A 23,457-nucleotide genomic window follows, 5' to 3' on the forward strand; every position below is an offset into this window, starting at 1 on the left:
AGTGCGTCTGCAGACAAGGAGAGGGTAGATTTTAAATGTTCTGGTTCATTCCTGCTCTGCAGGATCTGTAACAGATACATGTTTTATCTTCTTTCTAGGGTGTGTTTATTTCACTTCAGATACGTGGGGAAGAGAAATATCGCCAGGTACCGTATTCTTCCGTCCAGGGCCAGGAGGGGGGAGCCGTCCCCACGCTCCCTGCCGCAGCCGAGGCAGGAGGGGAGCGTGCACACCCCCGTGGGGCAAACCCAAGCAGGCAGGAAGCCTGCGGGGCCGGGACTCTGCTCAGCACCATGCCGTGAGCAGAGTCCCCTTGCCTTAGCACCCTGCCCCTTCCCTCCCCTCCAGCTCCTGCATGAGACCCCCAGGCCCAGGTGCTCCTGGCTGCCCGCGCAGGTTGGCAGTGTCCCCCGCAGCTGGCTGCAGGTGAGACACGAGTCACGGCTGCATCTCTGCTCCCTGAGCAGCAGCAGCAGCCCTGCGGTTTCATTAGCTCTAGGGCTATCTGGCGCAGGCGAGACCAGGGTAGCCTGGTCAGTCCTGCTGGGATTGTGCGGGATAAACCAGATTAGCACGTTGGAGGGAGGTCAGGTCTCCATCCTGGTGCCTCATGCAATCCTGTAGTGGTGTGGCCACAGCTGCTCGTCCAAACCCGCAGTCTTCGCTTCTCCTTGCAGGGTGCACGACGCCTGGTTATCCAAGCACACGGGAACTGATAGGAAATCCCAGACGATGCCAGCGCTCCGCAGCAGAGCTGGGGGGATGCAGGTGCGGCTCCAGCATCTGGGCAGCTTGGAGACCTCCTTCACACTCAACCACAGTACGTACAGCAGAGCGAGACGGGACCGTGGATTATTAGCCTGCTGTAAACTGCATGTAGCCATTTTCCACTTGCTGCTTTTTGCTTCAGGGTATTCAAACTCAGCAGAATTACAGCGGTCACCACTCCTCCCTGCAACATTCCTAGATTGGTGGGGGTGACATTTAAGCCAGCCCCTTAAAAATCACCCCTGGGACTTAGGACTTGCGTGGCTTTTTCCTCTCACCTGTCTTGGCTCAGCAACTCGGCTGGGTGTGTTTGCAAGCGACGCCTTGGTTTGGGTGGTGAGCAAGGCAGGCAGGAGAGCTGCCCTGTGCAGAGACTTGGGCCAGGATCTGTTCTAAGCTGCTCCACATGGTGAGTTTTGCCCCATTGAAGCACCTTGCCGTTTCATCTCTGCGGATACAACCTGGACACCTTGTTCTCTGCCTGGCTTTAAAGACAGTGAGATTAAGGGGAAATACTGACGTTGGTTTTCTCGGTTGGCATCAGGCTGAGGCAGCTTCTCTGAATGGCGCTGGCAAATTCAGCGTCTTGCTATCCTTACCTCATCTCCCAAACCCAGTGAAGTGCAAGGGGACAACCTTATCTATATCAGCATTTAGATCTTGTGAACACTGTTTCCTCCTGATTTGCTTTCTGTCCACAGATGCAGGCACCTCAGAAGCAGATATTGTGCACCAGGCATTACTGGAGGGCAATATTGCCACGGAAGTGTGCCTGACAGTCCTGGACACCATCTCTTTTTTCACTCAGAGTTTCAAGGTCAGCATTGAAATCAAAAGTATTGTTGAAAAGTGTGTGTATTTCTGTATGCGTGTTGATTTTGGTGATCCATTCTCCTGGAGTGGCAGGTTATGGAAGGCTTTACAAAAGCAAATAGTTTGCAGCTTGTTTATTTTCCAAAATGCTGGGTGTTTCACAGGGTCTCAGAGTAATTATGCACTTTATGCAATCTTGCAATTTCTTCAAAACTGCAAGACCAGAGAAAATTATGTGGACACTATACCAGGAGTGCAGGCATTACAAAAATAGAATAAGAGGAAATGTACATCATATAGAAAGGAGGGACTAGAAGAAAGGGAAATGAAGGTCTAGCATTCTTAGGACAGTCACCGTTTTCTACCATAAATTGTCTAGAAGCGAGGCCCAGATTTCTTTGAATCGCTGTACATGAATGTCTCTGGGGCTGAGGCATTCCAGCTGTGGTTACCAGTTCAGATAGGACCAGTACCACTGGTAGAAGTCTTCTCCTCCATGTAGTGATTCACACTCCCAGCAGTCATTGCCATCTACAAGAATCAAAGCCTCTGTAGGGAAGAGAACCCTAGGCTGGCAGCAAAATACTGAAATACTGTTCCAAAAAAGCTCTTCCTCTAAGTGTGGTTGGAGGAATCCTGCTCATAGCAATGGGTTTTGCATAATGTCACAAGAACAACTCCAGATTTCAGAGTAAGTGAAATGAAGATTTCCTTTTTAGATGGATTGAACAACATGAAAAGAAAGGTCATCTATCCTCTGCTTCTGTTGCAAAGGAAAAAAGCTATCCTGGTACAGACGTTAAATTACTCCTTAAAAGTTTGGCAACAGCAGAAGGATTTAGATGCAAGAGTTAAAACTTGCTTGACTTTCTCAGTTGCCTCTTTTTGAATACAGCTGAACCACAAAACAATGTGCTTTTCAAACCACAGGATAGACTGGATTCCCTTCTGCTTTAATTGGCTTCTGCTTTGCTTTTATGGTCATATGGTGTTACCGCACAGAAGTGTGCTCTATACTGCAGTAAAAGTGCTGATGGTGTTCTTACTGCCAGAGTAAACAAGTTCAGTTAAAAAGCATGGATCCTAAACTTACCCTGCTACAAGATGTATACAGGATGTCAAAAGACAAATCTGAGCCAGCCCAAGGATTGCTTGGGCTGGCAATGAGATAGGAACTATTGATGTTCTATCGATATGGGGCATCCACATCCTTGCTGGGTGGCCACGATGCGCCAGGCTTCCTGCGCAGCGGCTGCAAGGGTGGCAGCAGGCACGGGCAAGATAACTCTGACACCAAACTGTATTAATCCTCTCCACATAATTCCATTTTACCACATCTCCAGAAGGTGAAACTGTCAAAACTTTGCAGGAGACAAGGGAAGTGTACTGACTTACTACAGCTACGAATCTGTCCAGTGAAAAGATGTGATAGTCTTTTTTTTTTTTCTCTCTCTCTCTCTTTTGGGCTGCAAATGAAACGCTTGTCAAGACAAATAAAAAGAAATGGAAAAAACAGTGTGAGAGTTATGTTGGAACAGCCCATTTTATTTAAAGTAACTCTAGGCAACTGGAGAAAGTTGTACAGATTATTGAGTTGGGTTTTGGAATTAGTGATAAAATATTTTTGTTTTATTCTCTGCTAGCCTCTGACCAACTAGTGTAAGTAAGTTTGTACTGGTTGTCATATTTATTGGTTATATTTTTACTGAAGGCCCTGTTCCTTATCTGACTTAAGAATTGGTGTGATTAATTATGCAAAATTATCTTGGTAATTTCCAGCTTCAGGCATGACATTTCTGCAAAATAAATTCTCTTGTTGCTTTCTAGACCCAGCTTTTAAGCAATGATGGCCACAATCCACTCATGAAGAAGGTTTTTGATATTCATCTGGCTTTTCTCAAAAACGGGCAGTCAGAAGCAGCTCTTAAGCATGTGTTCGCCTCTCTGAGAGCTTTCATTAGCAAGGTATGTAATACATGACTCTAAAAGTGCAGGAGAATTTATATAGGTATGACAGAGGAGACCAGTACACTTAAGCTCCTGTTAAAGTCATATTTTGTGCTGTTTGGAGATGTGTTTTAGAAAACAACTTCTTCACTGATATAAAAACCAGCCCAGGTTAAGTTATCTATTTCAACAATTATTTATTATTTGTTGGATATCAGGAAACAAAAGGAGAAATCGCAAGGAATTCCCCCACTTGCCTTGGTCGCAAAACTGCTGTTAAAGATCACTATCTGTTCAACCAAAAGCTGGTGCTTCTTGAATCTTTGCCCCAAACTGTCAATATTGCTGATAATGCCATTGCTTGAATGATACTTGTACTGACAAGCTGCTCCTCTCCCACTCTGTTTGAAAGAGGATAGTACTTGCTGAACCTCTTTCTACACTTTTCTGGTATGCAGCAAGACAGTTTAATCCCCTGAGCTCAAGCAGCATCAAAGCTGCAGCTAACCACATAAAGGCAGTGACTGATGCTATTGCTGACATTTCCCTTTGTGCTTGTCAAAACCTGCTGCTTCTCCAAAGTACATTTTTGAGACCACATGTACATGCAAACTCCATTCCTTCCAAGCTGCATGGTTGTCATAAATTCAAAATGAATTAAAACCTCTCAAATCACTTGAATGCAACAGATCATTAATGAGCTAAATCCCTGTGGCGTGAGACTGCAGCCAGGTGGAGCACAGTATGTGAATGATATGCAGCAAAGTGTTACTTCCAAAGGAAGTCTTGCACTAGTTGCCGAGCTAAGTTTGATTAAAGAAAGAGACTGCTAAACTGTTTCTCAAAGCTGGAAAAAGTCTGTGCTACGTACATTTTACTATAACCCCACAGCAAAGCTAAGAGCTAGTACAAGAATGTCTAGGGCTGAATTTTGATTTATCCTAAGCAAACACATGAGAAGCAGAAAATGCAGAAGTCTTGCTAGCTACCTCTCTGGCTCCAGACAGCGTGGTCTCCTATGAGATGTTTTTCCATGGGGCTTCTTAAAGCCTGCTAGATTGGCAGCTGGCACTGGCAGGAATCACTCAGTTTTCCTACAGAGTCCAATTATTGCTCTACCTTTCGAGTTTCCTGCTTGCCTGTGATCTGCTTAACCTTGAGATCCATCCTGCCGCAGATCTGCATACACCCCACTCGGACACAGTCTCTCTGCACATCTCTTCCCCTTACTACTCGAAAGTTAGTTTAGCCAGAAATATTTGTTTTGTGCCTATAGCAAATAAGAGGCCTTCCTTGCCTCCCTGGCAAGTTTTCTGTGGTTGTTTAAATGTGAAGCCAAACCTGCACACCTGCTCAATTTGATCTCACCATCAGCCTTCAAAACCTGGAGCCTTTCAGGGGTTCCACGCTTGCATTCCAAAATGCCAATTACAGTAATGGAGGCTGCATTCTTGGCTGCTGCAAGGACAGGCAGTGGGGTCGTTTTCTTGGATTTATGCCAGCCTGAATCCATGCTGAATTTGGCATCGTGTGTCTTCAAAGATGTGAAAGATTGATTTCAGTTAATTTCTCACATTTCCCCTATGACAGGACACAGTGTGGCTTCTGTAAAAGCAAGATATGAGCCCAGCAGATGGTATCTATAAGGAAGTGTTTTCTTTGCCAACTCCATAACCGCATCAGTCCCAAACTTCCTTTTAAGTCCTCTGAAGTGCTTTTCTAAGGCCAAAAGAGACAATAAAATAGCTGGGGGGTGGGCCGTCACTGCATTTCATGACAAGTGCAAGGATGGCATGTTTTCCTGCAAGTTTGAGTTGAAATATGAAAGCTGCACTGCTTTGTTTTGGGTTGCATATCACTGTTAGCTATAAATTAGTGTTAACTTCAAGAAAACCAGAAGTGAGTTATACATATGATGCAGCTAGAATGGACAATTTGTCATTTTTATGGCCTTCTGTAGCTAATAATTACAAGGAAAAGAATCCCCCTCTTATCTAGGGCAACAGAAAATGGTTGCTAGGGGAGAAAAAAACTCTTGAGATTTATTCTGCATCCCAAAATCTGTCTTAAAAGTAGCTTGCTTTCTGCATTAGATCTGGTTACTTAATAGGCAAAAGACTTTTAAAAAAAAAGAAATGTCTCAAGAAAGCAAAGAACAAACAAGTTCTATAATTGTTTGCATGTTTGATTTTGGTTTTAGAATCTATCCCGCTTGCATGCATGTGTGCTGGGAATTTGGGAAGAAAGCTGTCTCTGTTTCACCGGCTGGGAAGAAGCAACAAAAGCCAGATTGCTCTTGTTTTATAGTCTAGGTTTTCTTAACAACTAAATCCTTCTTTTCCGAGCATCACTTACAGATAAATACATAGATACATGCTTGGGAACGGTCTTGAAATTAAAGGTATTAAAGGAGGGGGCTGAGATAATTTGCCCTGCATTAAGGAGCAGCTCAGACACGTGGATGTGACAGTGATGGAAACCCCATGTAGCTGCCCTCTCTGTGCCTGCCTGTCCCTTGCTGCGCTGACACTAGCAGGGCACGTTAGAGGCATCACAGATCCCAGGCCCTGAAGGACTAGGGCAGCAGAGCCTCGCTCCTTTCCTGCAACAGCCGATTTGAGAAACTTTTCCCTGTCTGTTAGCAATTCCCCCTGACCATGTCAAGCTGTGCGTTCCCTCCCCGTTAGTGCTCTCGGGATGCAGCATCGTTACAGCCTCCCACGCAGTTGCGAAGGGCACTTGGCATGTCCTGCCCGCTGCTGCGGCTGTCCTGCCCTCACACCTTAGGGCCGGATCAGAAACGCGCTCCTCCGGCGCACGCAGAGTCATCGCCACACGTGCTGTTTCACAGCTCTTCCCGGCTCACGTTCTCCTGCCAGCTGGAGGGCTGCAGGCAGCACCTGGCCAGATCTCCAGCAGGCGTACACCCTTGGGTCTGCTGCCCCGAACCTGGCACCAGGAGCGATTGCATCTGCTCGGGCTTGGTCTCCAGAAGGAGCTGCGCGGGGACACAGGTTCCCTATGAACAGGGCACAGGTTTTCCTCCAGAGCTGGTGCAGTGTGGAGGGGAGTGCACGGGGGGGATCTGGGGCTTCTGCAGCAGATTCCCGGGCAAAGTTTTTCTCCCTAGCATTGGGTTGGAAATGTCTGAAAAGCCCCTGCAGGCAAGCAGTGGTCCCTGCTGACAGCAAGTGCCAGCCGTATCTTCTTGGGTGCCCGTGTGCTGCCTGCGCATGCCCAATCGCACATCACTGTGGCCGGCTCTGGGCTAAACCCAGTTCTGAGCGTGACCCCATCTCGCTATTAGAGAGGGATTGCATTACAACAGGCAGGAATTACTTAATAGCTCCTTTCCCAAGTGCACACATGATCCTCTTGGCCCTGTGTTACTCTGATGTTTGTTCGCTTCTTTTCTTTCTCCTTTTTTTTTTTTCTCTGAAAATATTTTTGGCCAGAGGCAGTGAACACCAAGTGTTTGGTCAGTGTCTTAATTCTGCCTTGTAACCTGCATGGCTTGGTGTAATCCCAACAGTGTACTCATGCTAGCCACAGCTCCTAGGTTCCTGTTTTGAGACCCTTTCACCGGCATGCCATGGTGGTGGCCACAGCAGTACCTACAAGCTTTTCTGAATCATATATACTTCATGCAAGGAGTGGAGGGCCACGGTAACAGCTCCAGGCTTTGACCTGGAGGATGTGAGTGAATACTCTGACAGTATTTACTGTCATCTCCCACGGGGAGAAAGTAGCGGGGCAGATAGAAGTAGCTCATGGACCGTGCTGCCTGAGGACCACTGGGTCTTGAATGAACTGAGCACATCTGTCCTCTGAACAGATAGATGAAAAACATGGTTGTCTCTCTTGCCTCTTTGTGCCAGGACATTCCCTGGGGCTGGTCCCCAGCTGCAGCAGAGGGAGCAGAGTGCCGCTGTGCCATGCCCAAACAGCCTCCGCTCCCTCCGGCAGGTGTTGGCATCACCCCTCTCCAGCCGGGTTCCTGCGGTGGCTGCGGAGGCGGCTGCGTGCCAGCACAAAACCCTGCCTTGTTCTGCTTCCCCGTGCCCAGCCCGCTGCGGCTGGGTGGAAGGAAGCCGAGCGCGGTGCCCCCTCCCCGCCAGCCACCGCTCGTCACCGCGGCCAGGCGGACACTTGCTGGTGGTCCCCGCTCCGGCGAGCCTGGCGTGGAGGCTGCTGCCCACCGGGGCAGGGCAGGGCACCGCTGCAGCCGTCTGCTTTTCAGGCACAGCTGAGCTTGTCCCCGCAGACAGGCTTGAAGTAGGTGTTTGGTAAGGTGATAGACGTGCTGCAGCAGTATGGGGAGCTGGTCTTCCCTTTCTGCTTTTCTTCACCCTGCTGCACATCTCTGAGCCCCGTTGCTAACCGAGGTAGCTCACGCTGCAGTTTGGCTTGATCCTGCTGCTCCCTGCGGCCGGTTCCGTCTGGGGGGCCAGGGCAGGTCACTGTGTATTTTAGGCTCTCTGGGATAAGCAATTCTGTTGTTTGCACTCCTGACGGCAAGCATGATTTTAGGCTTTTTCGGGGGGGACGTGTAGAAGTGGCTGTGTGAGCACTGCAGGTCATGTTTCCCAGCAAGGTCAGACTTCTGGGTGGGCTCCAGCGGATTTTCTGATGTCCCAGATGGCAGCCTTTGGTGGGAATGTCCATGGGACCTCTCTTCTCTGCCCTGCTGCTGGTGTTTATGGCTTTTGTAAGAACATAAAACCTCTGTCTGTCCAGTTTGGTGAGAATTTGCCAATGAACCCAAAAGTTGTTGGGGGAGGGGATAGACAGACGTACGCAAACACATCCCCAAAAAAACGTGACAGCAAAGTTCACATTGCTCTAGGAAGCATGGTTAAAAATAGGCCCCAAATTCATTCCCACAAATATTTTCAGGCTCAAAACTCTTGGCCGAAGTTTTATTGAGGCTGTCCAGGCTGGAGCCCAGTGTGTTCCCCCATGCCCCTGCCCATCTGAGCCCTGTGGGTGTAATTTAGTGGTGTATTTTCTAATATTTGCATGCCTCTTGTGAAGTTTCCCTCAGCATTTTTCAAGGGAAGGGTGAACATGTGCGCTGCCCTCTGCTACGAGATCCTGAAGTGTTGCACTTCCAAGGTGTCCTCCACGAGGAACGAAGCCTCGGCTCTTCTGTATCTCCTGATGAGAAATAACTTTGAGTTCACCAAAAGGAGAACATTTCTGAGAACGCACCTTCAGGTCAGTGTCTGGGGAAAAGCTAGAGAGCAGGACACCTCACATTTAATGAACAGATATATCAATATAACTATGTCACCTCAGATCTGCAGAGGATCTTGCTGTGTTGTATGGACAAAAACCCTCTTGATTTCCAGGCTTTGCCTAATTCCTGTTTCCAGTGATTGACCCAGGGCCCTTTGGGTGAAATACACTGCCATCAAGTACTCCAAGTTGTTGAGTTTTTGGAATCAGAGACACAAGACACATCTCTGCCCCAGAGGCTGGCTGGTATGGGGTGGAAAGGACAGCAAGAAGAGCTGCCTTTGAGGCAGGAGAAGGGATTTTCCTGGAGCTGCTTTTGCAGCATTGTTTTTTTGAAGCAAATTTAGATACCTAGTGGGGCAGATGAATACCGTCTGGGTTGTAATGAGTCATGGAAGAAGGTAACTAATGTACAACCAGGGATTTGTACTATGATTGTTATATTGTTAATTCTGTGAACTCACTGTTCAGCAAAGCAGTTTGGTCCTCTGGGGAGTATTTGTCCTTGGGAGATGTGACAGCAAAGCCACAACAACCACCATTGCTTGTGTTGTGGGAAAGACGTGATGTTTTCCCATAAGCACTTTATGTAACTGTGACAATAAAACTCTTCTATTAGGGCTTGTTTAAATAAAGCCCCTACCCTGTCCCAACAGATAATAATTGCAGTGAGCCAATTAATAGCAGATGTGGCACTCAGCGGTGGGACAAGATTTCAGGACTCCTTGCTCATCATTAACAACTTTGCAAACAGTGACAGGCCTATGAAGGTAAGTTGGAGACATTAAATCACATCATGTGCTATCAGCCATTAATGCAAGACTGGGGACGGACTCAAGGAAATCATGTTTAAGGGTAGGTCTAATGATTGGAACTATGATTTATAAGCTCAGAGTGGGCTGTGTTTGCTCAGTAAACAAGGATTATGCCAACAGCAGTAGGGCCAGCTGCACAGGCAGGTCATGCTCCATCTGTGAGGCCTCACACTTAGAGGAGGGAGCTCTGCAATTCAGGCTACGCTTTGCAAAGTGTGCTGCTTGCAAGGGTGTCCAAAGAGCTTCTCAAGAACTTCCAGCTTTGAGAGGAATGACAAGGGAGGGTCTGGTATTTCTGTTGGCTGAAGGTAATAATTAGCAGGAATTAATTTTAATTAATCGAGTGTCGGTAATATTAAGAAGGCACTCTTTCATGGAGATTAATGGCTGTATTCCTTTGGAAAATAATTGTCTGTCTGCACTAGAATTAACAGCTTCTACCCAACCCATTGAACAATATATCATCACTGCAGCTTGCTCCACTGCACACAGTGTAGCTGCCAAAGTAGGATAGAGGAAAATGGGAAGCGTTTTTACAGTTCTGTGATTATCCTATGACGTAAAGGTGGAATGGGAACCTCAGTTAGGTGTTGAATCATGCTATAACAAAGTTATAGTTAGGGTATACCTGGCAAAAACTTCTGTACAGAGGTGTGTATAAGGGTTTCTCTGAGCCATACTTTGCTGCTCATATTTTACATCATGAGACCATCATTATAACCAGTTTATGTATTTATATAAGTGCAAGAGTACAAGAGAGATTTCAGTACACTGGAGAGGGTACCACGCACAGCCACAGAGATAGCTAGGGAGCAGGAGCCTGAGGAGAGGCAACATGAGCCAGGCTCACCACGGAGGAGAGAAAGCTGAGGGGAGACCTAACTGCTGCTTTCCACTACCAAAAGGGAGGTTACAGAGATGAGGAGGTCAGGCTCTTCTCAGAGGTGTGGAGCGGCAGAACAAGAGGCAATGGGCATGAGTTTCTGCAAGGAAAATTCCAACTTTACTTAAAGAACAAATTATTTCCCAAGAACATGGTACAGCCCTGGGGCAGATCCAGAAAGGAGGTGGGATTTCTGTCCTTGGAGATTATAAAACTTGGCCAGACAAGCCTTGCTCTAACTCGATGATGGCCCTGCTCTGAGCAGAGGATCAGACTGGAGCCGGTTTTTATTTATTTATTTATTACATTCCTGTGGTGGGAAGCTCTACAAATGCTTTGGTGCTTTAGGAATTGAAGAGTGGCCACATCAGAGGCTACCAAGCCGGATGTTGAATGACATGAAAAATACTTCAGGCATGGTTTATGGTCCCATCCTGGGACATTTGCATGCATGGAGCACTTCTGTCTCACTCTCACACCGGCTCCTCAGGATGCCAAAGTATCTGCCTCACTGTAGCATGGGAACAGCCAACTTGGCGTCCTGCCCATGATCAGGAGAGATTGGCCCTGTGCACACCCAGATTGAAAAGCCTCTAATTGCCTGTGAAATACTGTACACTGTATGCAGTGTGAGTTCAATAAGTAAAAGCTAGTTAGTCTTATCTCCTGTGTTCTCAGTGTTTTCAGTTTGGCAGTAGGTGGAATGTTGGCTGAAAGGGTAGTGACGGTCTTTCTTTGGCAAAGCCTGGAACACCTTTTATTTCTGTATTTGCTTCTAATTAGATTTGTTTTGTGTCAGGCAACTGCTTTCCCCTCAGAAGTCAAAGATTTGACAAAGAGAATCCGTACAGTGCTTATGGCTACCGCTCAAATGAAAGAACATGAAAAGGACCCAGAAATGTTGATAGATCTACAGTACAGTTTAGCCAAATCTTATGCAAGTACCCCCGAGCTCCGGAAAACATGGCTGGACAGTATGGCAAAGATACATGTAAAAAATGGAGACTTTTCAGAGGTAATTCATGTAATTAAAAACATGGTGCACAGCAAGACAGATGTACAGATGACATTTTAATTTTCCCTTTGTACTTTGCAGGCAGCCATGTGTTACGTTCATGTAGCAGCCCTTGTTGCAGAGTTTCTACACAGGAAAAGTAAGTGTGTGCTGTTTGGAGGCACAAGGAAGACAATGCAGTGATGGGTTTTGGGGGGATCAGAATCTTTTTAAAGACAAGTTTCTCTCGATTTGGTAAATGATCATATTAGAAACAAGCTAAAAAGGAAAAAAAATTAATGCAGTGAATAAAGCTAGAAGAAGATGAGGGTTTTTTAAGAAAGGAATCCAATTGTTCATACACAGGCATTTACTAGGCTGCCCAGGTCTGCTTAGACAGTCATGTTGGCACCTTGCTGAGTGAAATAAGAACTGACACACTGTGTCTCGGTTTAAATGTTCAGTTGTATTTTACATTAGGAAATGTAGTCACAGGGGAAGCCCATGTTAAAAACTGGCTGTCAATATGTTCATCAGAAGTATCACAATAGGCAGTACAGAAAACTATAGAATAAAGCAGTCAAAATTCAGTCAAAAAATGAGACTATAGCCTAACTATACAAATATGTAAAGAACAATCAGGAAAAAGTGTTGTGGTTTAATGCAAAACAGGAAGGAAGGACAGACTTGTGTGTTCTCAAGTAATACCACTTTGCAGGTTTTCTTTTAAATATCTGTTCCACAGTTGATATATTGACCCCACTTCTCATTTCTGTGTAAAGGAGTAATTGTTGAAATGGACACATTTCGGAAAGTTAAGGCTCCATAAAAGCTGATTACATGCACTGCCTTGGCTGGAAAGGTCTTAAGTGCCTTGCTCAGGGAGCTTGGATTCCCTCCAAATTCTGTACTTTGTGTTGGCTAAGTGGGAAAAATCAGGACTTGTTTTTCTGATACATATACATATTTCACATGGCGGCAGAGGGGAGAGTATTGAAAGTCAGCAATTCTTTATTTGTACCCTGGAGGCTGCTTACCACAGCTGGTGATACAGGAGAACTTGTAAAATGGAAGAGGAACAAATCCAAAGGAATATCAAGTGAATACATTCAGTTATCTCTGTCACTGGCACTCCTTACATATACATAGGCTGCAAAGGGTTCAGTAAAGGCTGAACTACTCAAAGTTTTGGGGTACATAACTGTGCTTTCTGCTAGGTGTGTACAATCCTGTTCACTTACCACCCAGCTCTCCAGCATCCAATGATAGCTTTCTTCTTGCACCTTCTGCGCAAAGATATACCCTTGTCCTTCTCTCTTGACTTTCAGTTGGCTGCAGCTGGTTATGTTGGACAAATGTGACTTCCAGATAGCACACTGGGAAATCTGTTGTGCTTGGTGTTAGTTATGTACTAGGAATGACTCCCATAGCAAATGGCTGGGGGGGTTCTGATGTGTTCAGTCTCATATAGCAAATCAGTAGCAAAAATGTGAGTCAGGTCCCCTGCTACTTGTAGGACTTCACTATCAGCTAGACTGCTTCCCTGGCCATTAGAGCATGACACATCTGAGATACGTTATTCCACTAATCCATTTGCTTTTGTCTGCTACAGAGCTCTTCCCCAGTGGATGCACTGCCTTCAGGAAAATCACTCCCAACATTGATGAAGAAGGTGCAATGAAAGAAGATGGTGGGATGATGGATGTACATTACAGTGAGGTGAGGTCCTGCAGTATAGACTACAGGGTATTTGATAGCTGATTAGGATTTAGTTTTAGACTTTGTTCATGTGAGCTCTAACAAATTATAGTTGTGCGCTGGCATCTGTAAGGAAGACTGTTCCACAGCAATCTCCCAAGAGAAATCTGCATTGAAGGATTTTCTGTGTACAATTCAGATAGGTAAAACTGGTGTAAGTTCTTGGTTCCTTTGAAAGGCTTTTCTAGCACTGAGACTGAAAAAGCTACACCACAATCTTTGCCTGCCATGTTATGCAAATGCCCATTCTGCCAGCACAGGGCAGCACAGCATGGTATTTCCAAGGAGGGACAGAATGCAAGTCAAGCTCTGCTGAGTGAGAGGTCAGCTTAGGTTCCCCTTGAGTGAGGGCTCTGCTGCAGGACACCACATTAGCAGAACAATCCAGAAACCATAGCAGGGCACTGGGGAAGTGGGTAGATCGTCCTGTGAGTCATAAAGTCTCACAATTACTTCTGCACCATCCCTGTAAAACTGTGTTGGGAGGGCCACGTGGCTGAGCAAGGTGGCCCTGCAGCCCAGCTGCCCAATTGCCCATTCATCAGGACTAGGCTTGAGGATCATTAGCGTCACATCCCACTGCTATTCACACATGTTCCTTAGATGTGTTTCTTAGACTTGTACCTCTGACTTCCAGTGCTGTCATCTCCATACCCTCCCAGAGTTTTGGCATTCTCCTTGGGAGGTAGCTAAATACCAAGACTTACATGCTAGCTATTGTGCTAACGATTTATTAAGAATGAATGAACTTTTAAAAAATAACTTGTCCTTTTTTCTCCCCTCCCCCCCCACCCCAAAATTTAGAATACGTTTGGAAAGGCCAGGAACACACAGGGTTTAAACTTATGTAACTGTGGCTACCTACACTTGGACCTGTTAAAGTATCTGAAGTTAAAATGGTTTTCTCTTCTAATTTTGACTGTTATTAACAACACCCATTTGGTTGCTTTTGTAGGAAGTCCTGGTGGAGCTGCTGGAGCAGTGTGTAGATGGCCTGTGGAAAGCAGAGCGTTATGAAACAATTTCTGAAGTTTCCAAACTGATCATTCCTATTTATGAAAAGCGGCGTGAATTTGAGGTAGGTATTTTGAACTAGTTTGCATATATCAGGTAATTTTCTAGATCGCTAAGAAAAAAACAGGAGGCTTTTTTATTTTTGAAGTTATGAGTTAATGAATTGGTGTCAGTAAAGCACACACTGTGCTTCCTTGCTGGTCATTAAACAAATTAGTGAAAGCAATGGTCTGGAGGGTAATTATTAAAGCTAAAGACATGGAAGACTCATATTTAGTGAATAGTTCCCACCTTCCTTCCCCTAAAATAAAGCTGTCATCATCCCATATGGTCATCAAAGCTAGATTCCTTTTGAGACTTGAGCATTTTAAGGGTTAAAAACAGAGGGAGAACTGTTCAAAGAAAGGACTAGATCTGCAGGTAATTCAGTGGCAAGTGGAGAGGAAGGAAGGAAGCTGTTACTATCCCACCGCCTTGCTCCTTCCCAACACCTGCTGTGACCCGTGCTTCTATGGTGAGGCTGTTGCTCGACTGCTGAATAGCGCTCCTCTTTCCCTCCCTCTCCCATGACCCGCTCCACTTCAGGACGCCATCCAACTATATAATTGAATCTCAGGGAAGCCTTCATCTATTTTTTCATCATAAAACTGGTTTTCATCAAAAAAGAGTTCCTGGGTAAAATACTGCAAGCTGCTCTACTTTAAAGGCTCAGTCAGGGAAGATGCTGAGACAGTAGGCTCAGCCTTCTGTCTAAGGATAGTGGTGTTACTGCAGTCTGTGGTACCTTTCAGACCTGAAGCGAAGCATGTGCTTAAGACTGAGGTTTTTGCCAAAGAAAACTGCATGAGTTCAACCTCTTTAGAAATTCAAGTTGGAATTCCCTAAAGGATTGTGTTCAGATATCTCAGTAGCTTCCAGTGTCAGCTAGAATTTCCTGCTTGCAAAATTCTGTTTTAATGATGTCAAGATTTGACTTCCAGAAACTTACTCAGCTGTACAGAACGCTTCACGGAGCATATGCTAAGATATTGGAAGTAATGCACACAAGGAAGAGGCTTCTTGGAACCTTTTTCAGAGTGGCCTTTTATGGACAAGTAAGTATATACACCGGCTCGCCAGCTACCCCTCACCAGGCAGCCTGGCTGCTAAAGCTGCTGCTCTGCTGCAGCTGCTGAAGCTGAAAAGCCTGCCAGCTCCTCTGGTGCAGCCACCGGCACGTCTATGTGAGCGTTTTGGTATTGCATCCTTGAGGTGAGGGTTTGTGTCTCTCTCCAGGAGCATTTGATTTAGTATAAAGCTTATGTTTCTGCTGGTGGGCTTTTCATAAAACAACTCAGCAGTTAGTTAGGAAATGGCTTAGTGGGTTCAGAAAACACCAGGGGGTTTTTGTAATTATAGTTATAATAAGTTACACAAACACAATTTAGTGTGTATAGTATATAACCAGTAACAGTATATAACCATGGTATATAAACAGTAGTAGTAACAGACATTTTCTTCTACAGACAATTGCTGCTCCCTTCGAGGTATTATAGAGTAAAAGGTTATGGGAGAAGCTGGAGGCAAAATATGTATCAGGGTTGGTTACTTGCAGAGATAGGTAGTATTTTTGTTAGCTGAGGTAGCTGGAAACTTGGACATCATCTGGGGCTCAGAGTCCTAAGAAAGAGCATGATCTTATCACATCTGATGAAGTCTTCTGAGCCTGAAAGCAGTTGTGGTTTTATTTTTTTTCTCCAGCTATTCGTGGGTTAATCTAATAAAGTGTGTTACCCCTCATGTCCCTTGTGTCTCTAAACTATCTGCTTCTGCTTGTGGACCCATAACCATGGGGGAGATGCAGGACCCCTCTTTCGAAAATGCCATGTAAATTATATTAGCCCTGCTTGTCGTTGTTCCTTCTTTCAGAGGAGGTGATGAATACCCCTGAGACCATCTTGGGTTTGTACCTTTGAACACCACTGTTATTACACACACAACGTCTGAGAGCATTGACTTTTGCTGCAGCAAACATACAATTTCTTTTTGTCCTCATCTTATCTTTAACTTTGGATATGTAAAAAGTAAATAAGGTTACCAAGAGATGAAAGGAAACAACTCCTAGCTTAGTTTTCTAGAAGCTGTAGAAATAACTGGATCAGCCCCTAAAATTAAGCTATGTAACGTATTATCCTGACAACCAATACTTGAGCCAGTTTTGCACTTTAAAGCTTTGCTGGCTTTATATGCCAGCTACACAGAGATAGTCTTAGCACTCTGTCACAGTTTCTGACTGGAACAACTTGCCAAAGCATGAAGCTTTCATGCTGTTTCCATTACAGGGAGGACTGTTGATGCAAGCACGACCTTTAACGCAATTTTGTCTCTATTTACAGCAAATACACCAAGTTCCTCTTCCCTGAATACAAGAGGAATCAAAGCAGTGGAAACCCATTTCTTTTTTTATTGCTTGGAGTCCCTTTCAGCCTACACAAAATCCTTCTCTACAGACTGTTCATGTGGCTCTGCTATCAGGGCTACCTCAACTTATGTGTCTTTCTGCTCCTTCTCTACGCCTTGTTTTTGTAGTTTTTCTCCTGCTTGCCTCTTTCCAGCCTTCCAAAAAGTCAACTGCTGGCCAAACCCATCTTCCACATTGTTTAGATTTCTCACTAGTCATACTCAAGCCTTTGTTCAGCAATGACATGTCTGTGTTGGTTGAGGAATTTTATGATTTTTTTTACACAATTCTTGAAGGAAATTATTAAACAGGCCAAGTTCAGTGAGACTTTACACAAGCCGTAGCCTTCTAAACCTTCTTGACTTTCTGAAATATTAGTAGAAACTTGCTTTCAAAGTAGCAAATATAAAATAGTTTTCCAAGCAAAGAAACCCAGCTGTTCCTCACTACTTGTTTGTGATTAATGCTAGACGTTCTTTGAAGAAGAAGATGGGAAGGAATACATCTATAAGGAACCCAAGCTGACAGGCCTCTCGGAGATCTCCTTCAGACTTCTTAAACTTTATGGAGAAAAATTTGGGTCGGAGACTGTAAAGATTATCCAGGATTCTAACAAGGTAGAGTTAAACTTCATGAACAAGCTAACGAAATGCTATTAGCAGTGAACATCAGGGCCACGTAATAGAGAGCGCGCTGATGAGCATGACAAAAATATCGACTGTATTCTAATACTCGTCAGGGCTTGCGACTGCACTGCTCTAAGCACTGTGCAAATGGAGCCCAGAAGGATGAGCTTTGCTCTGTGGAGCTGAAGACGGGAGATGACAGAGCATCCCTTCCTTCTGCCAGTAGGAAGGGAGGAGCGAGCCCTCTCTTCCACCCTCTTACAAGCACCTTGCTTCCAATTGCCCCTTGCAGCCTCGTGTTCCTGTGTGGACATATTGCACAGCTTGACAAGTTTTGGTGCTGATCTGGCTCCCAGGTAGAAATAAATGAATTGGGAATTACAAATGGGAAATTGCAATCCACATCTCACTGAGCCCTGTTGTTGGGAGGCCTTAGGAGCCAGCTCAGAGGAGCAGATGATTGGAAGCAGAGTTACTTGTTGCTTTGACACTGCAAGTCTAAAAGAAAATCTTTTGTGGCCTTGCAGCCATAGCTCCTTCCTTTTCCTATGGAATACCCATTCGTGCTCCCTGCAAGGGCTGTTCACACCCTTAGGTTGCAACCATGGATATGTCTTGAGTTTCCAAAGACAATGCTGGTGATCCTAAAGCTTGCTTCGTGCAAGCCTGCGGATTTGCATGCCACAGCACAGTACTGTATGAGTGCTAGCTCATGGCGTGGAAGCAATACGGTCATATTAGAAGGACTGAGTAGCTCAGGCATGTGCTGCATTGCTGGATAAAGCAATATGGCTAACTGTTCCAGATGCAGCTTGTTTGGCACCGGGTGAGGTATTTCTTGTGCCACAGCTTGTCTTGTGTGTCTGCTAGCAGATGGTCTAGACATCAGCGCTGAGGTCAAATGGAGTGTTTGGTATGTCATTCACACATAATTAACCAATTATAAGTTAAGTTATTAACCTTTGTTCTTCTAATGAGTAACCCCCTTATTTCACAGGTCAATGTTAAAGACCTCGATCCTAAGTATGCCCATATTCAAGTGACTTACGTGAAGCCCTATTTTGAAGACAAAGAAATCTCTGAAAGAAAGACTGAATTTGAAAGAAATCATAACATCAATAGATTTGTATTTGAAACTCCTTACACTTTATCCGGGAAAAAGCATGGCAGCGTGGAAGAACAGTGTAAAAAAAGGACCATTCTAACTAGTAAGTACAAGCATCTGAACATGAGACAGTATGTATCAGCAACTATTTTTAGACTATTTTAGCTCATGAAAATATCCCCAAAGAGTCAGAAATTCTCTCAGCTACTTAATCAGAATTGTGATACAATATTCTGGTTGGCAGGAGGAATTTACCTTATATTTCTGTGTGCAAATTTTTACAAATTAATAGATCATGCTGGTAAATTACAGCCTTGTTCGCGATTTCACACACACCCAGTAAAACCCTGAGGGCAAGGATCTGCTTGTGTATGTTCTATGAAAAGTACTCATATTTGCTGCATGACTTTTCAATCTATAAATTTCCTTTGCTGCTTCTGCTAGCTTTGAACTCCTTTCCATACGTAAAGAAGAGAATTCCAGTCAATTATGAGCATCAGGTTAATTTAAAACCAATTGATGTCGCTACCGATGAAATAAAAGACAAGACGGCAGAGCTGCAGAAACTCTGCTCCACTGGTGATGTTGACATGATCCAGCTGCAACTCAAATTGCAAGGCTGTGTTTCTGTGCAGGTAAGGCTTGATGTCCATTCAAAATTGCATTTATATACACGTCTCAGAGTGAGTCATCTTTTCACGACGCAACACATTCACTTTCCAGAAATCATTAACTACCTCGTTTGCAGCACTGCAGCCATCAACTTGCCAGCACGGCTTGCCCTGCCGCTTACAGTGATACATTAGCTGGTGGCTCAAGGTAATAAGCATTTTGTCCAGTGGTGTTTACAGTGTCAAGTCCAAGTGTAATTGCACCTTAGCTGGCCGTGGCTGCATGCTGAAAGATACTTAACTCTTGAAGATTGTACTGTAGGTATCAGGCACAGATAGCCTTTTTGTAAGCCTGACTTCTCCAGCTGGGTAAATGACCTTAAGACTCAGACCATACTGCCCTTCCAAATGGAAATAAGAGGAAAGTATGAGGAAACAGACTGCATCTCTCTTTTTATCTCCATTTATCTTTTGGTCTTAAAAAACCTAGATAGAAAAACTAATACTCAACTTTTGAAATATCAGGTGCCTCTGGTGACATTAGTAATGCAGAGTTGGTGGTATTCAAATAGCATGCTAATGTTGAGGTGGTTTTTTTTTTTAATTGTTATACCCTTCACAACTGCCTTTAGCAAGTCAACAGAAGTTCTAGCATAAATGATTTCTTACTTCTTTGGTTCTAGGTTAATGCTGGTCCCTTGGCCTATGCCAGAGCTTTCCTAAGTGACAGCCAGTCCGGCAAATATCCTACTAAGAAGGTGAATGAGTTAAAAGAAATGTTCAGGTAGGATTTCTAATGTAATAAAAACTAGCCAGCTGGCTGGAACCTGGTATCTGCTTTGCCTATATTTTTGTCTGTCTCCAAAATCAGCAGATGCTGAATGCTTAGATGTCTTAGCATTAAGACATTAATCTTAGGCTTAGTGCCTTATAAAGATCCAAGTCTCATAGGGATGTGGGTGCTCAGACACATGAAAAAAGCCAATGTAACTATATACATCAAGAGTTCCCAAGCTCAGGGCTTGATCTCCATGAGGAGATTTGCTTGAACACCTGCTTAAACGGTTTATGTGGGTATTTGAAATTATCATGTGAAGAAAGTATGTTTGACAACCAGACATCTGACAGTCTTGTGTTCAGCTATCTTTCATATGGTGCATTGTTTCCCAATCTTTCCAAGGGGATTTTTTACTAGAAAATGATGAACTTGAATTATTTTAAAGCAAATCCCTTCCCAGTTTGTGGAAAACCATCTTTCTTGTTCCTGTTGCTAATTTTTGAAACTATGTGACTTGCACAGGTGTTTTTCTAACTCCTGCCCCTTAAGGTAGGTTTTGCCTCCCACTTTGAGAGTGTCCCCCAAGATATAATCAGGCAGCTCCTGCTTCACCTCAGGAACATGAGCCTTTGCCACACTATTTTTCTGGACCTCTCAGGAGCAACCAGTTGCCCACCAGCTCGTGCATTCATTACTGGGTGCTGGTGACTCCCACTTCACCCATCAGTCAGTGTATGGAGAAGGCAGCATTTGGGCCAATCCTGTTTTCCTTCAGTGTACTGAGTAACCTAGCAAACCACAGAACAAATAAGGGAACAATCCCTGCAAACCTGCCACACGTGGATGCAGAACTGAGGGAAGGCGGTTTTACTTTCCAGCCTCGCAGTGCAGCCAGGACAGGCACAATCTCTATTTCATGCAAAAAATCCCAGAAAATCCCAGTTGTGCTTGTATTTTCTTTGTAGTCTATAAAAAAGGAGAAATATGTGCGTGAAACGAAGCAAAGAAAATCAGTAACAGTAACCAAGAACACAATATTACAGCTCCCCGTGATCTAAATTTCTTTCTGGAGGGTGCGTCTGCTGTTAGCAGCTTGACCTCTCAACCACACACTCCATCACGTACACCCAGATCTGCCAAGCCCCGTGCGACTGATTTCCCCTCTCTGCCTCACCATGGCCTCCCTCTGGTTTGTGACCCTGTGTGCAGCTGGTTGGGCTTATCCGGGATCTGCAAGCTGTGCGTGGTCCTACAGGTCGGGGTGAAGGTGCGAGACCGCTGTGTTGTACTGCAGGTGCGTGTGTCCCATCTACTGAGCGTCCAGGCTCGAAGGAGCTCCAGCGGAAAGCCCAGTACCTGTGTTGCAGTCCCTCCCCATTCCCTGATCCACTGTGTCAGGGATGCACCCAGAATGTGACTTGTCCCAAGTGTTGAAGAAAAGGGGGGAAAAATCGAGATTTGCTTATCTGTTTGGTTGTTTGCTTTGGTAGAAGACTGGGCTTCTATAATGCCAAAGTTCATTTCTTTCCTCCCCAGGAAGTTTATACAAGCCTGTGGAATTGCTCTGGAGCTCAACGAGCGACTCATTAAGGAGGATCAAGTGGAGTACCATGAGGGGCTAAAATCAAACTTTCGGGATATGGTGAAAGAGCTTTCTGACATCATCCACGAACAGGCATGTACTGCGTGTCAGGAGCCCACAGAGGTGGTTCTCTGTGCTTGAAAACTAGCTGATGTTGAAAACTAATTGAAAACTTGATCACTCTTCATATTATTTAGCTAAATATAAAAAGGCGAGTAACTGAACGTGAAGAGTAAATTATACACTTGGTGGATTCCTAAAACCAATTTCTGTTGATTGAAAGTCACAGCCTGGTGTTGGTATACAATGTGCTTCAGGGTGGAGTCTTCGCTGACACATACCGTTAGTTTCCTGGCTGCCGTGATCATCAGAAATCCTGTGCCGTGTTTTGCCTCATGTTTTCTACATCATAAGAATCCTGTGATAAGTCACAAGTCAAAATTCTCTGGCAAAATTTCCATTTCCTCGGTTATAGCCAGCTTAAGTTCCTTTTTTTTTTTTTTTTTATTTTTCATTAAAGGATGTTTTCTTTTAATTTTGGCCTAATGCCAACATGCTATTTATATGCACCATTAAAATATTTGTGCTAATTTATCTGACCTATGTTTTAATGTTTTCTTGGATCTTTCTAGGAAAATACATTTGAATAGTAGCATCACAGAGGTGAGAGATTCAAAGAATAGTTGCACTTCTACCTAGTATCATCCTGTGAAATTAGATGAAAACTGGCTTTCTGAAGTAATCTCCGTACCTCTGCTCTTTAATTTTGCCTTCATTATGACAAAAGGAAGCTCATTGTAGATTTATAGTATCAAGCACATAAAATGAATGGTACAGACTGCATTGTGATTCATAGTACTTGAAATTTAGAAGAATGTTTTCAGAATCTCCCAGTTACTTAACTTACAGTCCATGTGTGACTATTAATTAAAAATGCAACATTTTAACTCACTAAAAATATATAGGCAAATTCCACAATAAGTTGAGCAGTTGTTCAAACTAATGCTAAAATGTGCAAGTGGCAAAATAATACAACTGCACCAGGCTGCTATTTGTAAGTCAGGTTTATTTACAGTAAAATAATGCTTATGGAAGTCAAACAGAGTCTTGTTATGGAAGAGTACAATATTATTTCAGGGAAACAGTCTCATGATGGGGCCAAATTTTGTTGTAGGAGTATAAGGGAGGATCCATTTGAGAGTAAGTGACTGCTGGATCCCCCTTGCTTTTGTTAGATTTCCCTGCTATTCTGCTCAGGACCACCATTTTCTTAGTGTGCAAACTACTAATTTTGCACATTCGGCACACTCTTTTTTTTTCATGTACATGAAAACCGTGTATACTCCACTGCTGAATTTTGCTCAGAGTTGTTCGTTCATAGGAGTTGCCACCTGCTTACTCTAAGCTGTTTGCAAGTAAACCTTTCCAAGACATTTAATTTGCATGCAGCTGTTGGAACTTTTGCGGTTTCTGAATATTGTAATAGTCAAATCAAAACCAAATCACTCAGTTCTGTACCGTCACAGTACAATAGTTAGTATTATCTTAGAACCAAGAAGCATTGTTAAAGTGCACTCCCTATTATCTTGATAGATTTACAAATCCACTGTCATGTTGCCTTTGGTTAATGGGCAAAATACTACAGCAACTGAAATGTCGAAGCGAAGGCCTCACTGGCAAGGATATACTTCTCACTTTCTTCTTGTGTTACATCAAAAGGCAGCTTAAAAGATCATGTTTACGAGCACTGTTCTTTATGGCTGTACAACATTATGTAGATAACTGCTGACTTGAACTTTGTATTGCCATCAAATGACCTAAGTATCTAACAAATTAAATTTCATGAGACATGCTTTCATCTTCTGCAAAATTACGCAGTTAAACATAAAAAGTATACTACATTAGTTTAGGGTTCTGTTGCAAATAACATATGCTTTTCTAAATATTGTCAGTGCCCCAAAACAACACAGGCAGTGCACTTAGTTTGAGATGGCAGAGCAGATGGGTAACTCACTGGGTCAGCCGGTGACCTATCTTTTAAGTTAGGGAAATGTAAACACAAAAAATTGATAAACTGCAGCTGAA

At 44.2% G+C, this 23,457-nt stretch overlaps 1 protein-coding gene across 5 annotated transcripts in view; it reads left to right on the forward strand.

Annotated features, from left to right (window-relative positions):
* Window positions 1–23,457, forward strand: part of DOCK11 (dedicator of cytokinesis 11) — an 85,592-nt gene that overhangs the window by 59,779 nt on the left and 2,356 nt on the right. For 3 of the 5 annotated variants that reach the window (XM_052813443.1, XM_052813445.1, XM_052813444.1), the window contains 17 exons: window positions 99–146; window positions 349–426; window positions 678–820; window positions 1,470–1,585; window positions 3,409–3,546; window positions 8,563–8,745; window positions 9,423–9,536; window positions 11,264–11,479; window positions 11,561–11,618; window positions 13,071–13,177; window positions 14,172–14,294; window positions 15,211–15,324; window positions 17,141–17,287; window positions 18,294–18,504; window positions 18,846–19,036; window positions 19,696–19,796; window positions 21,327–21,465. In XM_052813443.1, coding sequence (XP_052669403.1) covers window positions 99–146; window positions 349–426; window positions 678–820; window positions 1,470–1,585; window positions 3,409–3,546; window positions 8,563–8,745; window positions 9,423–9,536; window positions 11,264–11,479; window positions 11,561–11,618; window positions 13,071–13,177; window positions 14,172–14,294; window positions 15,211–15,324; window positions 17,141–17,287; window positions 18,294–18,504; window positions 18,846–19,036; window positions 19,696–19,796; window positions 21,327–21,465 — 2,227 coding nt within the window. The remainder of the gene's footprint in view (window positions 1–98; window positions 147–348; window positions 427–677; window positions 821–1,469; window positions 1,586–3,408; window positions 3,547–8,562; window positions 8,746–9,422; window positions 9,537–11,263; window positions 11,480–11,560; window positions 11,619–13,070; window positions 13,178–14,171; window positions 14,295–15,210; window positions 15,325–17,140; window positions 17,288–18,293; window positions 18,505–18,845; window positions 19,037–19,695; window positions 19,797–21,326; window positions 21,466–23,457) is intronic. The other 2 variants (XM_052813446.1, XM_052813447.1) reach the window with 1 other exon arrangement.

This window comes from Harpia harpyja, chromosome 18 (assembly GCF_026419915.1).
Source record: "Harpia harpyja isolate bHarHar1 chromosome 18, bHarHar1 primary haplotype, whole genome shotgun sequence".
In the NCBI taxonomy this organism is placed as follows: domain Eukaryota; kingdom Metazoa; phylum Chordata; class Aves; order Accipitriformes; family Accipitridae; genus Harpia; species Harpia harpyja.